This window comes from Phoxinus phoxinus, assembly GCF_949152265.1.
Source record: "Phoxinus phoxinus genome assembly, chromosome: 11".
NCBI lineage: Eukaryota > Metazoa > Chordata > Actinopteri > Cypriniformes > Leuciscidae > Phoxinus > Phoxinus phoxinus.
The window spans coordinates 9475760-9493082 of NC_136886.1; the positions used below are offsets into that span (position 1 = coordinate 9475760).

General features: G+C 36.9%; 1 protein-coding gene across 4 annotated transcripts in view; it reads right to left on the reverse strand.

Annotated features, from left to right (window-relative positions):
• Positions 1-625: 625 nt before the first annotated feature.
• Positions 626-17323, reverse strand: part of srgap3 (SLIT-ROBO Rho GTPase activating protein 3) — a 107490-nt gene continuing 90792 nt past the window's right edge. For 3 of the 4 annotated variants that reach the window (XM_079629023.1, XM_079629022.1, XM_079629021.1), the window contains 4 exons: positions 13202-13382; positions 9446-9595; positions 8896-9205; positions 626-6082 (listed from right to left, as the gene is read on the reverse strand). In XM_079629023.1, coding sequence (XP_079485149.1) covers positions 5645-6082; positions 8896-9205; positions 9446-9595; positions 13202-13382 — 1079 coding nt within the window. In that variant the 3' untranslated portion in view covers positions 626-5644. The remainder of the gene's footprint in view (positions 6083-8895; positions 9206-9445; positions 9596-13201; positions 13383-17323) is intronic. The other variant, XM_079629024.1, reaches the window with a different exon arrangement.

The window sequence follows — 17323 nt, forward strand, 5'->3', positions numbered from 1 at the left end:
TAAAAGTAATAAATGCTTTAGAAGTAGGCTATTTTTCATAAGTTCGTTAACTAATTTAGTTTACTATTGTAAACAAATGCCGTAAGTTACAAAACAAAAAAACATTTAAAACAAAATAATTTGCATTATTATTATTAATAATAAATTATAATTTGCACAAAGAAAATGATGTCATTCATTTCTTGAAATTTGTGATTGACACTACAGGTAGGCTACTTGTGTCAATTCAGCACACATAACTAAGTGTAAAACTTGATTGAAAATGTAAAATGTAACAAACACTGTAATAATTATATACACACACACACACACACACACACACACACACACACATATATATATATATATATATATATATATATATATATATATATATATATATATATATGTTAAAATGTTATAATTATATTCACTTAGGAGTATAGTAATAATGTCTTTATAAAACATTAAAATTGTTGCTCTTTGGGCTGAAAAATCTGGATATTGTAAGTTTTCAAACAGAAACAAGCAAGTGTGATTCATATTATGTGTTGCATTATTGCATTATGAATAAAAACATTATACGACATGGGCTTCAGTCAATCAATTTCAACTAAAATGAAAAAAAAAGAGAGACAATTTAATATAAGGTTAAAAAAAAAGTATTTATTTGGACTTAAGAATGGTTGACATCCAAACAGTGGGATGGTGTAGGATAACATCACAGAAGGGTAATCCAACCATTCAAACACTCATTTAAGAACAGCATCACTAGACAAAAAGTGTTTAGAGGAGAGAAAAGAAGAAAAAAAACGACACAAACTTTTTCACAACCCACTACTACAGACAGACGGCACTTTTGTCCTGTTGAACATTGTGTCCAGAGAAGGAGAGAGCCATTTTTTTTTCCTGTTATCTTAGCGTACATACAATATAGATCCACTGTGGCATACGTACAATACACTCCCAATGTTGCATACATTCCCAAAACATACTTCCAGTAACATCACATACAGTCTATTTAGTACAGGGATGCACCAAGTGCCTTAGAAATCGTGCAAGTACCATACAACATCCTATTATCAGACCAACACGGTCTTAAATACTGCAATGCATTAGGTTGGGTAGAAGATTTAACTTAACAGCAAAAGTATACGCTTTTCACAGCACAGCCTCGAGTTCACTGGCAGAGGAGAGATAAACAGAGATGAATGACACAACATGGATTGAAAGGCCATGACTATTTGAGCATGTTACGGATGGCAGTTTCTGTAAACTCTATATCATTTATTATCAAACATAAGCGCTATACAGTATGTAGAGGAGAGCTGTACAACAGATATGTGAGAATGTAATGCACTGATTTTCAAGCAGAAGTCTGATTCTCAAGTATTTCAATTCATAACACTCAAAGGCATGATTACAGCATGAGTCAAGACAGTGTATGAAAATCCAAGGGTGTGAATTTTCTCAACATACACTGATTTATGTGAACCTTTGGTGCATGGCTGCTAGTGCAAGCTAAAGTTAGGAATGCCTACAATGACAGTAAGACAAGATATGCGGCAGAACGTATGAAACACTTTCAGAAATGTGGTAGCAATTTCACATTTGTACCAAAAAGCTTCAAGTTCTGCCAACAATTTTTATTTTTTCCTGCGCAGTCAATGAATGAGCAATACCAGCACTGACCACCAGAGGGAGACTATGAGAAGGGTTAGGCCAAATAAGGCCACCAGAGGGAGACTGTGAGAAGGGACAGGCCAAATATGGCCACCAGAGGGCAGTATTTGTCTTAGCCCTTATATGTAAAGAAAGGTTTATCTGGTAAATCCACACTAAACAAGACTCAACTGGTATTGTAGGGCCTGGTTTCACAGACAGGGCTTATATTTAGCCAGGATTTGTTAGTTCAATTAGGATATTTAAGTAGATTTTATAAGTGTGCCTTTGAAAAAATCATTACTGATGTGCATCTTGAGACAAAACAATGGCACCGACATATTTTAAGATTTATCAGAGCAAGTTGCTTTCAGTTAAAACATGCATTTTAGTCTAGACTAGGCTTAAGACTTGTCTGTAAAACCGGAGGCAAGGGTTCCCACACGTTTTTATTTTTTATTTTTTATGATTACTGGACGAGGTTATATTAGTAGTAATAGGCTATTAGTAATAATTTTTATACATTTCCATAGAATTTTATTTCTAGCCAATTAATTATGTTCCTGATGAGAACAAGACACATGCATACCTGTATGAACTATTAATTGCATACCTGTAATTTTGAGGCCTGAAAATCGTAATTCTTTAATTCCCTGATATTTCCCGGTTTTCTATGACCATGGAAACCTTGTACTGCAAATTACAAAAGGATGACCCTTTAAGTCTCTTTTATACATTGAAACTATGAATTCTGCACTGCAATATTCTTTTTTCTTCACTGCAAATATAATTAAGCCATTTTTTAAATAACATTTTATTTCTAGCCAATTTATTATTATCGGGCTGAGAATAACAGGAACATTTTTTTACCGACTTTCATGTAAATGATTTTCGAAGGTCTGGAATTGAAGAATTCCGGGTTTTCAATGGGAACCCTGTACTTCAAATCACAGAAGGATGACTATGATGATTATGAATAATGCATTGCAATATTCTTCATGCTTTCTTACTGTAAATAGAATTAAGCCCTCATCCAAATTGTAATTATGCAGAAGTGATATAGACGTGTGCCCTATAATCGTAAATAATAGTCCTTATGCATGTCGTATGTTTAAATGGCGCCTACTGGGAAGCGATATTAGAACAAAATTAGAATCCCTTCCTGAGATGAGCCTAATCCTTGCAGCTACAGACCCAGTTCCTGGCTGAAAGCTAATGTATTTGGGACATAGTGTGTTGTATCTAGGAAAAGGCAGCACTATTATTCTGTGAGCAGTGTTGCTTATTGGTAAAGAGAAGCACGTGCTCGTCGATCTCCCTCACATGCGGACAACAGGCTCATGCTACTACAAAGCTGAGGAATTCAGACAGAAGCTAATTACCAGTCTTTGCCAAATCATTTGTTAAAAGAAATTCAAGATGGCAGCAACAGGGCATGGAGTCTTGGAAGTAATTTTACATTTTTTTTATGCTCCTAACGCAAGAGCAAATCAGCATGGCAACAGCGAGAAATGTAAGACTAAGACACGAGATGTAACAAATCAAGCATGACTTTAAACGCAAATCGAAATAGTTATTGTGCGTAGTAACAGTGCTGTTTTTTATATGTAATTTCTATTTTGTTCAAAGCTACACAAGCTCTCGCATACGGTCACTCTGATTCGGACTGCGTGAAGTGGCAAATCCTAAGGCAAACTGTAAAAGTAAAATCAGTGAAGATGAGATTAAAGCTTTGGGTTCAGTGTATTTAAGTGGATATCTAGGTCAGTCGGGCAAATTTTGTTCACGACTGGGTATTCCCTCTTCAAGCCCAGCTCCGGGAGGAGGGGTAACGCTGAGGATGAACCAGAGATGATATGACAGATTGGGGGCAGTGAAGCTTCTCTTGTTGGAGCTGGTTTCTCTAGGCTATTGAAAATGTAGATTGGGAGGGAGAGAGCGGTATGTATTTACAAATGTATCATTCATTACACTGGGAAATGCGCAGTGCTTTGCACCATATATCTGACATAAACAAGACTGTTTTTGGGTGAATCTCACAACAAGATGTCAGGATTATCCCAAAGCCAAGACAAAAAAATTATAAAAATATATTTTGAATAAGAAAATGAGGCCTATTTTTAGGAGTTATTTGTATGGGCTGTTGAATATTTGAAATCGTGTGCAGTGTGGTATGGATTTATAAATGTAGCATTAGTTACACTTGGAAATATGCTTTACTTCGTATTTGATATACAAAAAAAACACCTTTTTGGGGGAAGCTCACTTGTCCGGATAATCCCAAAACCAAAAGAAAAAATATGAAAAGATATTTCGAAAATTAGACCTATTTTGAGGATTTATATAGGGATGCACAATATATCGGCCACCATATCGGTATTGGCCGATATATGTTAATTTTTATTGTTTAATCTGCCCGATACGAAAATTTGGCCGATATATTAAAGCCGATAAATAATGGATTATTTCTTTCAGATTAGACTCTAGAGGTGCGCACTGTTCGCCATGACGGTTTTCAATTGCTTGAAATATTATTGGAATTACTTCAATAAAGGAAAATACAGTTAAGTGCAACATGTGCAACACAAGTCTGTCATATAAGCTACATAAAATTATAATGAGAACATTATAATTGTGTGCTTGGGACATTGTTTTTAATGGTGAGACTTTTGTTTTTGTAACCAGGCTCTCAAAAATTATGTAGTAAAATATAAAGAATTATCGGTTATCGGTATCGGCTAAAATTTTCAGATCGGTGCCTCCCTAGATTTATATTATGACATGGACGCATTGTTTGATTCACCCTTTTGAGGTCACAAAAACACTGGCCACTTGTGTAACATCTGGTTATTTTAGTAAGTATTAATATTCATATAATCAGTTGACAGAGTATATGTTATGGGATACAAATATGTAATTGATAGATGCTTGCAATAATATGGAGGGAGCTCATGGGAATACCCTAAAACCACGTAACTTTAGAGAATGAAGCATTAAATGCGTAAATTCAGCATGAACTGCTTTTTGTATTAGGAAACTGCTGATGTGATCCAAAAATGAGGGGAAAAGTAGAACACTACCCAAACTAATAATAATATTAATGACTCAGACTGACTATTGATTCATTATTTGTTTGCTTATTGGTTGTAAAAGCGTTTGCCTTTCTAGTCTCCCTGCCTGGTCATGTCTTCGGCTGTACAAAAAAGAATCTACCCAAACTTTATATACAAGTAAAACTACATTTTACCACAGGTTTCTTAAAATTAGTTGGTATATTGGTTTTCTGCATCTCATATATGTATACAGCTTGGCTATGTTGTTACTTAGATGTATATCGCTTATTCTACAAACGAAAGGCATTACAAGTTCAAGTACAGTATATCTCTATTTACAACAGCTCAAAGGTGGCCATGTTAGACAGTCTTTGAGTGACCGTTTGGTTCTATTATATGTACAGTCCAGTTCTAGAAGGAGGGACTTATCGCTTATCTTAGAACAGTCCTCCGATGAATAACAGAACTCTTCTGGCCAACCAGTGCAGAGAATCTTGCTCTAAATAAAGTTCACATAAGAATAAGAAGGCCAAAAAGGACAACTTAATATTAATTCTGAGGTAAAATTAATAATAATATAAAAACAAGAGGATTTTTTTTTATCATACTTTGTATAATGCAGCTCAGTTGCATTAAATTTACCCTATAAAAGTCTTTTTTTTTCTTGTATTTTAGGCTTTTTTTTGGTCTCTTTCACAGAGGACAGAAAATAATGGGAAGAACAGAATGGAATGTGGGAGATCACCTGAGCCAGACTCAACTCACATCCTCCACAGCCAGGCTCAACGCGTCAGAGCACGCGTGCCGACCACTAGGCTTCAGTTTCGAAATCTTCTAGGCTCAAAAAAATACATTAGCAAATGAAAAGAAAAGCACTCCTGAACTTCCTCGCTGGAGCATCATGCCCCAGTTCGCCCTCACCAGCACAGGTAGCTGCTCCGCACCGCGGGCTACATGGTTCCAGGTTTCTCGCCCGAGTTGGCGGATGAAGCTGCAGCACTGCTTGCGTTGTTTGGAAAGATCTTCTCTGTGGGGGTCACGGCAGGGCTTCCCACCCCAGAGGAGCTGGAGCTGCTGGAGCGGTGCTGCGTGGGAGGGGGGCGCATGGGTCTCATAGGTGGAGGTCTGAGCTGGGCTCCGGCCAATCTGGCGGACAGCGCCGGTTTAAAGGTGGTCATCATCTCGGAGGTGGAGCTGCTGCTGCGCCTCAGGGCCGCGTCCGGGTCCCGGATCATGATGGTGTGTAAGGGGCTCGGTGGCTCTGAGCTCACTGGGTTCTTGAGCGGTTCTAACGTATCCAGAACTACGTCGGGAGCTTGTTTGGCTGTGTTCTGCCGTTCCAATTCACGGAGCTCATGAAGGGCAGTGTTCATCGTCTTCTCAATGTCCTGTAACAAACATATTGTTCAGTTTTTAAGCTGACAATTTAATCAAGTACCATTAGTAAAACTATTTTTAACATAATGCCTAATATATAAAATATATATAAAAAAAAAAATATATATATATATATACTGTAGCCTATATATAAAAATAAAAAACCTAGCTTAAGTTTTTTTTTTTCAAAAGTATGTTTTGAGTTAAACAAAAGTAATGTTTAGCTAATTCACATTTGGTTTCATTTTAAAGATTATTTTCAAGCATTTTATTCATAACCTAGTTTTTTTTTTCTAAAAATTGTGACATGATGAATATTTTTAATCTCATTATAAATTTAAATGAACAAAAATAAAAGATAATGTAAAAAAAAAAAAATAGTCAAGTCACCTTTATTTATATAGCACTTTTTACAATACAGATTGTATCAAAGCAGCTTCACAGTGATAATAACATGAAAATAATACAAAAAAGTTTGTTTCTAGGAGAACATTTCATCATCGACATTCAACACGTCCACCTTAAAGGATAATTCCGGTATTTAACACCTTGAGTCTATATTGTAGTTTGTTTTGGATGAACAAGAGTGGTGGACAACATTTTTTTGACAATGGTTCCTCTCTCGAGTTTTTGACTATAAAAGAATTGGCCATGGACCCATTTAACATTGGAGTCAATGGGCATGTCCGAAAATGTCATTAAAACAACCTTTAACATTATTTTTCAAAACTGTGCAACTCACCGAGTGATTATCAAACATAAGTAAGGCAGATTTTGTTGAATATGAAATGTCTCCAACTAAGCAAGCCAAAAGCCAAGGCAACATAGAACTTTGTTAACCAACCATTTTTGTCTGTGATTGTGACTACAGTGAGTGAGATTAACACTGAACAATTATTCATATATTTTTTTAGGCATTATATTGAAAATAGCTTTCCTAATGGTACTTCATTAACTAGATTAACTTGTCAAGCTATTTTAATATAGCAAAGTAAAGCATTAAGGATTTGTTTAAATCCTCCAGCACCACTAATAAGAACCATGCTGTAAGAAAATGATCGATAACTTCAATTTGTTGTTTTTCTGCACAGCAAGTATTTATGGAGCTATATGGCCTTAGAAATCTCTCATCTTTCCTGGGGATTCATCTTACTTTCTCTCCGGAGGGGTCTAGTATATCACGGAGGCAGATTATGTTTGATATACACGCAGCGTCGCTGCCGTCCTGATAGACTATAAACTCACTGCTTTCCATTCCTCTTTCAAGACCGACCATCTCCGTTCTGTCTTGCAGCTGAGCATGCCATAAAAGTTTAATGCTCGGAAGATAAAAGGCTCATGAAGACACATGCTCACGCACAAAAAAAGTACCTTGCAAGGTCTTATTACCGAGCAGACGTCATCAATAACCCCACACACACACCCCTAAACACATTTACACACACACCCCAAACTGAACATCAAGCAGTAATGTTATTTAGATCATGTAGTCTGTGCTTATAATGCATTATCAATTCACAAAACAACACATTTCTCTCCAACAATATCCATCATGCCTTCATTTTGATGTCTGTATTCACATAAGCCGTTTTCTTTTCATTGGGTGAGCGTAGACACAAAGGGGCCATTACAAAAGATCATTAACTGTTCCATGTGCCACAGACTTCATTATTTAATCGTGTGCAAATGAAAAAGATGGATCAGTGCCAGCCTATCCCGTTCATGCTGGTCTCTGTCTTAAGTGCCAGCTCTTTGTTTCGGCTGGACTCAATCTTGCCAGCTTCTTCAGGCACAGAATTCTAGGCTAATTGCAAGGCTAAAAGAGAAAGACCAAAAAGCTTTCATGTCTACAACTTAAAAGTATTTTTGAATCCTTTTGAGCTTTGATTTATAAGGGTACAAAATATAAGAGGATTTATGGTACACTTAGGGAAAATATTTGAATGTTTGATCTTATAGCAATAGAAATGTATGTTTAAAAATCATGTATTTAAATCAGAGAAATGTAAATAAGATTGTATAGAAAATAGTGCTGTCAAATCGATTAATTGCATCTGTATTATATAAAAGTTTGTTTATATAATACATGTGTATGTGTATACATACATATATGTGTATGTGTATACATACATGTGTGTGTGTGTGTACACACACATATATATATTTATATATCTCCGCATACATACATATATTTATATCTATAAATAAATATAAAAATACACATCAATTATATAAACACTAAACACAAACTTTTATCTTAGAAGCGATTCATTGATTTGGCAGAACTAACAGAAAATGTATCTTTATTAATTTAATAACTTTTGTGAATAATTAGTGGTGCTTGTTTATTAGTTTTCTGTCCAAAACAGTGTAAGCCTTGACTTGAATGATACCTCAAATAGTTACCTCAAACAAACCCACACACACTTTTATAATACTTAAAAAAATTATGACGGTAACTACATTTAGCGTGTAAAAAGGACTCTAAAATAAGGCGTAACACATTTTCATTACTTGAAATAACATAGTATAACTGTTACTGAAATAAAATAAAATATGCAAAAATGTAAAAAAAAATATTTCAGCTGGATTTGCTATATTTCCCATTTTCATTCAGTGTAACTTTACGACCTTAAAAACTTAAACTAAAAACTAGGAAAGTACTGTATTATCGGTAAGTAAAAATGGAAAGCATAAAGATAAAATCTAATTCAAAATATTAATAAGAACGATAATAGTCTCTCAGTGATACTAAAATAAGACTGTCTTGCTCTACAATACTGTGAATTTGAATGAGAATCTAAAAAAATATGCTCTCGCTCACCTCTGCTAAAGCCTCAGCCTCCAAGGACTTGTGGTCCCCAAGGCTGCTGTGTCTCGTTGCTCCTGGAACAGGCCTGAGCGGGTGACCTTCAGGATAGATCTTCCTCTCAGGGTAGTTAATGCTTCCTGCACTGCCAAAGGTTCCCAAACGTCTCTTCTCGGGACTCTCTATGTGGCCCCTGGTGACCGCCACTTTGTGTGGGCTGCTGGGGCAGGCGGCGGCCCGTGGTGGTGTGTCTCGGGGAGGACTGTGAGAGTCAGTGCCACTGCGGCGTCGAGGAACGGCAGACCCATCCGAACGCAACCTAACCCTGCACAAATACACAATGAGATTGTAACAAGCTTAAATAATACACTGTTTTAGCTCAAAGCTGACTGCAAATACTGTACAGTCTAAAGATTTTTGTTAAATATTCGTGTCACAAACAAGCCTCAAGAGATGAGTAAGTAAGCTGCGAGGAGAAACAGGATAATTCAGATCATTCTTTTTTTCTGAGACTGAAAATATGTGGAATAAATACAAGCAGAATTGTGTGTAATCAGCCACTGACCGGCCCATGACCCCGCCAAAGTTGTAATCATGCGAAGGTTCACACGGGGACTGCAGATCGTTTTTGGATGAGGCTTTATCGTCCAGTAAAGGTCCACTGCTGGCCTCGCTGTCAGCCTTCTGACTCAGACTATCAGAGAACGCATCGTCCCTGAAGAGAAAGAGACAAAAAACCTTTCTGATTCTCTGCAGACCACTGATGGTTCACGAAGGATTCAGAGCAGTGCAATTTGATTGGCAAACAAATAGACTTAAATAATTCAAATTCAAAATAATAAAACACTTATTTATTATATCAATGATTTGAAAACAAAACCACAGGCACATTTATGGATTATATAAGTAAAGTCATTTTAAAATGTAGGATATATAAACTAAGTACACTACTTAAAACTGTAATTGTTTGGTGGTGTCACTTTAATTAAAACATGCTAGTTCATCTTCCAGTAAAAATAGTAATATTGTGAAATATTGTAAAAAAATAAATAATAATAATTGTAAAAATTAAATAACAGTTTTCCATTTTTTATATATATATTTTAAATGAATTTATTCCTGTGATGGCAAAGCTGAATTTTCATGAAGACATCATGAAGACAGTCAACTTTTGAACGGTTGAGTACATCATAATGTTCACCAGCTAAACTGTTACACACACACACACACACACACACACAAAATGCACATAAAGCTGGCAATGAAACAAGCCTCTGGTTTCTTATTTTTCAGTCCCAGCAGCCCCAACATCCCTCTCACTTCATGTCTCATTCAGCCCACAGCGAGCAAACATCCACTGATCACAGTTTCACAGCATGTTCTCGGCCTGCTTTTACAGTTCTCTTGGGAGACGACAGCAGAAGGTGTTTGGTAATCTGAAGCTGTTGAACGTCACATTCATGGGGAAAAAAAAATCTCAGAAAAAGTCAACAGCCCAAGTGTTTCATTATGCAATCTTTCAGCAGTCCTGTTTACAGCTTGCCTTTTAAACACACTACATGGATTGAAGTACATGCTTGTTGAACACTTAATTTCAAAACCACTGCCATTAACAGGAAACTGACCCACTCACACAGCGTCCATTCTTCTGGTATGACTTTTCACTAGATGTTTGATGAACATGTATTCAGCGATTTACTGGCTCGCAGTTTGCAAAATATTTAATCTCAAACTTTGTGTACCTTTCATTTTTTAAGCATTTGAAGGGATAGTTTAGGTCCGCCAGACCTGGACTCACGTACGGCTGTTACCAGAAGCCAGTTTATAAAATTACAAATAGGACTATTTTTCCATTGGATATATTTTATATTTACAAAAATGCATCGCTTCGCTTTAGAATCGTATGAAACACTTTTATGATGGATGGATGCACTTTTTTGGGGCTTCAAAATCTTGCTATTCAATCCCATTATAAAGCTTGGAAGAGCCAGGATATTTTTTTAACATAACTCCGATTGTGCGGAAGGAAGGAAGTCATATACACCTAGGATGGCTTGAGTGGGAGTAAATTATGGGATCATTTAAATTTTTGGGTGAACTATCCCTTTAAGTCACTAGATTACTGAAAATAAACATCATATGGCTATGTCGTGTTTAAAAATTTTTGGGGTTGAATTTACAGCAACTATTGTGATAAAAGATTTAGGTTATTCCGCCCACCACTACTGGCAGCCGGTTGTCTCCATCCTCTTTTCATTTTAGCAACCTCAATTTTCCTTATTTGCTGCTGTCAAATCTTGCAATATTAGGAACGGGGCATGGACTGACCCTTTTAATAAACTCATTCATCAAACTGACATCAGTTAAACCATACAAAGAGATAATGAGCATGTCATCATTTTAGTAATTACTGAAACAGCGGTAGGACAGTTAATATCAGCCGTTGATATAAATATGACCAACTCAAGGACACAGCAATTTCATGTCATCTCAAGACCTTATAAAAAGTAAGAGAGAAGATTGTCTTTCTTTCAGCTCACTTTAACCTTAGTGAAGCATGTCCCACTGCACACAACCGGCTTTGACATAAATGCATGCCTAGCACATTATGGTGCCGCTAATGCGTGGTACTTCAGAAACACAATTAGGCTTATATAGTGTAAAGGCCCTTGCCAAAGACTTCAGAGCATTCTTCAACTGACACTCAGTGATGTTAAAGTTTAATTAAAGTGTAAAGTGTTAATGGCGGGAACTCTTTCATTCTCACTTGAGCTATTAAGGTATGAACTCTGGCCAGATGGCCTGGTTGATTAGTCATATATTACCCAGAGGGCAACACTTTCGCAAGGCAACATGCATTGAACTGTCCTGTAACTAGTGCCAAGGCTCCCATGCATATAGTATTCCCTCAAAAATGTGGTTGGTGCAACTGCTAAGTTGCTATGGTGTTCTGATTAGTTTTAGCATGTTGCTGTGGTTACTTAAGGCTGGAATACACTATATGACCTTTGCTCAGATTTTTGCCCTGATTTGCAGTCTGGATAAGTTCATAGATGCCAAGAGTCTGTGCCAGTCTGCAGATTTTGGTCAGTCAGAGTTGACAGATTTCACAGAAAAACACGTAGGCTAGTGTGTGATAGCCTCAGACTCAGATTTTTTAGCTTATGATTCCATGCACTTGGAGGATATCAAAACCTGTTATCAAAACATGCAATATAATACAATAAAAATACAAAAGTAAATGAACAGCAAAGGTAAAACCACCCGCTTCCGCAAGATTTGCGTTGGGTCCCGCAGAACCCGCAGGATCTCAATACAAATGCAACGCTCATGTAGTGTTTTCCAGCCTTTTACTGGTACACGTCCACAGTCTCAATGATATTCTGGGGGCGCATTACAGAAAGACCCTAACTTTAGAATCCTATCTTATCTGTTTGGTAACCATGGCAATTTCAGTAAGGACCTCATTTAGGACAAAAGCTATTACAAAATGACATTTCTTAAGTGCATAATCTTATCTAATCTACAGATGGGAAAATGGTCTTACAGAAGCATCCTAACACCACAAAAAAATAATAAAGACTGTCTTAACTTTAGGACAACCCCACTGGTGCCCTAACTTCAAAACTATTTGAAAGCCAACTATAAAAATCACATAATAATAGCCCTCTCTGAGAATGACGTCACATTTATTAATGTTATAAAAATGGTGGAAAGACTTTGAACACCCAAATTATGTGCTGCACTTTGGCAACAAAACTCTGACAAATAATTACAAACTCCTATGAAATAAAAGGATTAGGCTTTGCCTTTTCTACAAAGCTTATCAAAACTTTACTTAATGAAAAGCTCCACTTATTTTGTTTCTCCATTTTAATCTCAGTTATTTCTATTATCTGATTTTTACGTGTTACTTCACAGCAGCTGTTTGCACGTATTGGTCGATTGGTAACAGACTTTTATCGTTGATTACCGAACTCGATGGAGGGGTTTAAGATTTCCTAACTACAGATAAGATGAGATTTTGTAAAATAGGATAAGAATCCAAAATCACCATAAGATTTGCTTCTGTAATACAAATTTGCGAAAAATCCTAAATTAACTTGTCAGATCTTAACTTAAGACTTAAGATAGAAAGTATCACTTTTGATGGAAACATCAAAGTCTTACTCAAAAAAAGTAATTACAGGACCTTTCCCCAACAAGCTGCAGTGGGGTACCACTCATGTCCGTAGCAAAAGACATTTGTGTTACGCACCAAATAATAAAATAACTAAAATGAATTAGATTAAAAAAGTAATTATTTAGTATAGATACTTACAGGTCTTGTACTACTATGTACTGGTGGGGTATGAGGCCGTCGACCCCGTTGTGTCTGCCCTCCCACCAGTCCTCAGATGCACGATGATACAGCAAAAGGGATGCACCTTTTTTGAAGGACAACTCTCGAGGAGTCCGACCCATGTAGTCAAACTTTGCGATGGCTTCAATCTGCTCCACCTCTGTGTGTGTATGAGAGAGAGGAACGGTGAAACTAGAGCTCATTAGCATGTTTGCACAGAGAATTATGTCAACAAATTTTCAAAGAGCTTCAAAGCACTGCAACAGACTCAAATCTGTCACACACACACACACACACACACACACACACACACACACACACACACACACACACACACACACACACACACACACACACACACACACACACACACACACACACACACACACACACACACACACACACACGGAATAATATTCATTTATTTATTTATTTTAAAGCACAGTTATGTCAATGACTTTTGACATTGGGTGGGCTACTGAGCATGACTGCAGGATTCGAAACCAAAAACAAACAAAAAAACAAAACAAAAGACAACAACTAGAGGAAAGAAACAGGCACAGTTCTAATACAGATGGGCTACTAAAAATGCAAACTGGACTTTATCTAAATCCTATCAAATCTGCCACCCAGCTTCCATTTAACGTGACCACTGCCATCATATGACCACAGATCAGTTCACGCTTCACCCCCCCACCCCAGACGCTGCCAGGGGCAAACAGACAGTGGGGTCATTCAGGGTTAAGGAGATATACAGAGCAAATCAGCGCTTGGCAGAAATCTCCAAGTCAACTAACAAAAAAACAATCAGTTTCATTAGGGTCTCCACCCAGGGGTGAAATTAAATCCATGCATGGCACAGAAGTGGAAGGATAGAGGAAGAATGGAAATGGAGAGAGAGAGAAAATCAGCCTTTGCTATTCTGTATTTCGTCTGATTGTTTCCATTGTGACTGCACCTGATTGGCTGGATTGAAGGCTCAGAATCTGATTGCGGTTTCTCAGCATGTGTCGAGGGTTACAGGGAAAGTTGAGATAACGCTGGTTTGGAGCTAAAGCATGTGACTTCAAACAGTCCTGAAGTCATGCAGGAGGCGGACTTTAGCTGATGAGCTCCAGAGGGAAGGGTCATTTATCCTGAAGTATGCGTTTAATTCAAAATCGCAAGACATGGCTGGTCATTCAATCACAATTTGTCTTTTATAAATCCACCTTATTTTTCAATGCATAAGTAAGCTATTTCCTGTGAAGGTGCTGGATTTCCGATTAATTAGGTGCTATAGGTAAATCACTATAAGAATGAGAAGTAGTAAAACTACTGTGAAAACAGTGAAACTATTTGAGCTACAAACCAGTCTTTTTATGATTACGACAATACATTAAAATAATAGGATAACAAAAACCAATTTGCAAGCAGAATAACAGACTGTTTTTGTACAGGAAGCCTTCCACATTTTAACTAAAAATAGATAGCCCGCTAGGTCACTTATATTATCTGAATGATCATTTCTTGCTTTTTTTATGTAATATTGCAATATTTATTATAAATGATTTATCCATGCACATCATTATTTTTTTTTATTCATGTGCCAACGTAATCTTTAATAAAAATAGCTTCCTGTCAACAACATCTCTGTTGACGTGTTTTTCGGCGTGAGGGCAGGACAACCTGTCACTCGCATGAGATCACAGCAATAGCAAACCACAACAATCCAATCAATTCCCAAAATCAAGTCTCGCCCCCTAATTTCTTTTTCTGTTCCGCCCTACATTTTTTCGTGTTCAAGAAGTTGTTTCACTCCATATATTTCACAATAAGGAAGAGAAGACTATCGTAACTTCCCTTTCATGCCGACTCTAAACATTTGTAAAAAGAACTGCAGCAATAATTTCTTTATGTGTAAAACTTTAAAGGTGCAGTAAGCGATTTCTGAGAAACGCTGCTGAAAGTGGATCGGACTGAACACCACAACACATCTGTAGCCAATCAGAGGTGGGGACGTGTCCACTCATGATGAGTGAGAAGAGAGAGTGAGCAAGAGGGAGATTTGAAGAAAGACTGTAGAAAGAGAGATGGCTGAGAGACATTACAAAAAAAGAAAAGGTCAGAGGAATATCACTGGAAAAAGAAGGATTATACGACCCGTATTAATATTAGACAAGCTTTTTCAGCACTAGAGAGACCTAAGCGGGAGGGCCTGAAAACAGATTGCATTGTTTCTGCTCCATACAGGAGTAATATTGGTTTGCTCTTTTACAGAACCAAGATATGCTGTTGTTTTAAATGTTAGCTATTGTAACAGGACAGTTTTGAGTGTGATTGTTTGTCTTGAGCTGGTGTGCAGCTGGCGACTAACAACAAACTCTTGCTTGTATATACTTTAGTGTACTGTATATGAAGAGCTCTTTTCCAAAACGCGATAAACGCCATTTAAACGTAATTTTGCTGTGTACTGAACCTATTCACTGCTCCATCAACGTGTCATGCCAAAATCGCGATATTTCCTGGTTTAAAATGTACTGCAAGATGCAGTTTCTTTCCAAAACGCGATAAGCGTCGAACCTATTTTTAGCCTAAACGTGATACATCCTCTCGACCAATCAGAATTCGGGCGCGTTCTAAGCAATCAAAATAGGCGGCGATCTGAACAGACGTTTATTTCATTAATTCCTCAAAATGAGTGCTTTTTACAAAACGCAGACTGGACAAAGATAATCACAAAAAACAACAACAAAAGAAGATTCGCGGGAGGCGCGTTAATACCAACAGTGGGATGGCAACAAAGGCCGAGAGGCTGTCACCGGACGATCTGATTTTTATTTATTATCTTGATTTATTACTGACTGACTTGCCTATTGAATATCGTTATCATTATTTAATAATTCGTTTTTTCATGCATATGTAGTGGACAAATTGGTCCTATTTGTTACAGGTTTGACACTACTAAAAATGACTATGAATGTATTACTAAATAACTTGTTGAATATTGTTATCATCATTACTTTTTTCAGGTTTGGCACCAAATTACAATTAGCCTAAATTACTAAATTATTTAAATGTATTTTTAACATTGTTGTATTTAAGGACTGGTATTTGTATGAGTGTTATGTGCTGGACAATATTAAAATGTGTCATTGGAATTATTTCTTTTATTTGTACTATTTATTTTATTTAACTATTTATTATAGTTGGCTTTTATTTATTTCATGCATTTGCACTTGTTTAATTTAAATTAATTTAAAGTATTAAAGACAAACCATAATTTTTTTGGAAACAATTGATGGATTTATAGCGTTTTGAAAAAAAAAAAGAATGGATTTATAGCGTTTTGAAAAATAAATAAATAAACTTTGAATTTATCATCAACAATATTGTTGTTTGATTTAATAATCATTGTTCAACATGTTCAGACTGAGCCAGACAACCATTTTAACAGGATAAATTGAATATTCACAAAATGTGTGGGTCTAGGTAAAAAATGTCATTTTCCTGAAAACTATTGAAATGGATTTATAGCGTTTTGGAAAAGAGCTCCTCATATACATTTTTTGTCCTTGTCGCTTGATCGTCATCGTCACTTTATTTTTCACAAATAATTTTTTTGCTTTGCTTCAGCTATGATAAAGAGACATCCACTCTTGCATTAGCCTGGCACCGCCCTCCTACGTACTTCCGCTCGATTTCATTTCTCTTCAGTACTTAGTCTGGTCTCGCTGTATATTCTAAGGTTTCCAGAAGTTGTTTTTTGTTCGGGCCAATCAACGAACAGAGGGAGTGGCTGAGAACGATGACGTTGATGTAGAGCGCCAGTTTGAGTCGTAGTTCAGTAATGGCTGCGGAGATAGATGCGAGCGAAGCCATTAGGTCTGTTGTTGCAACACTGCAGAATATCCAGAAGTTAAAACCGGAGCAAGAACAGTGTTTGCTGAGTTTTGTTGGTGGCCATGATGTTGTGGCCCTCCTCCCCACGGGGTTCGGGAAAAGTTTGATTTTCCAGCTCACTCCGCTAGTGGTGAATGAGTTGGCTAATGGTGCGTTCACACCGGACGCGAATAGCGCGTCCGGCGCGAGTGATTTCAATGTTAAGTCAATGCAAAGACG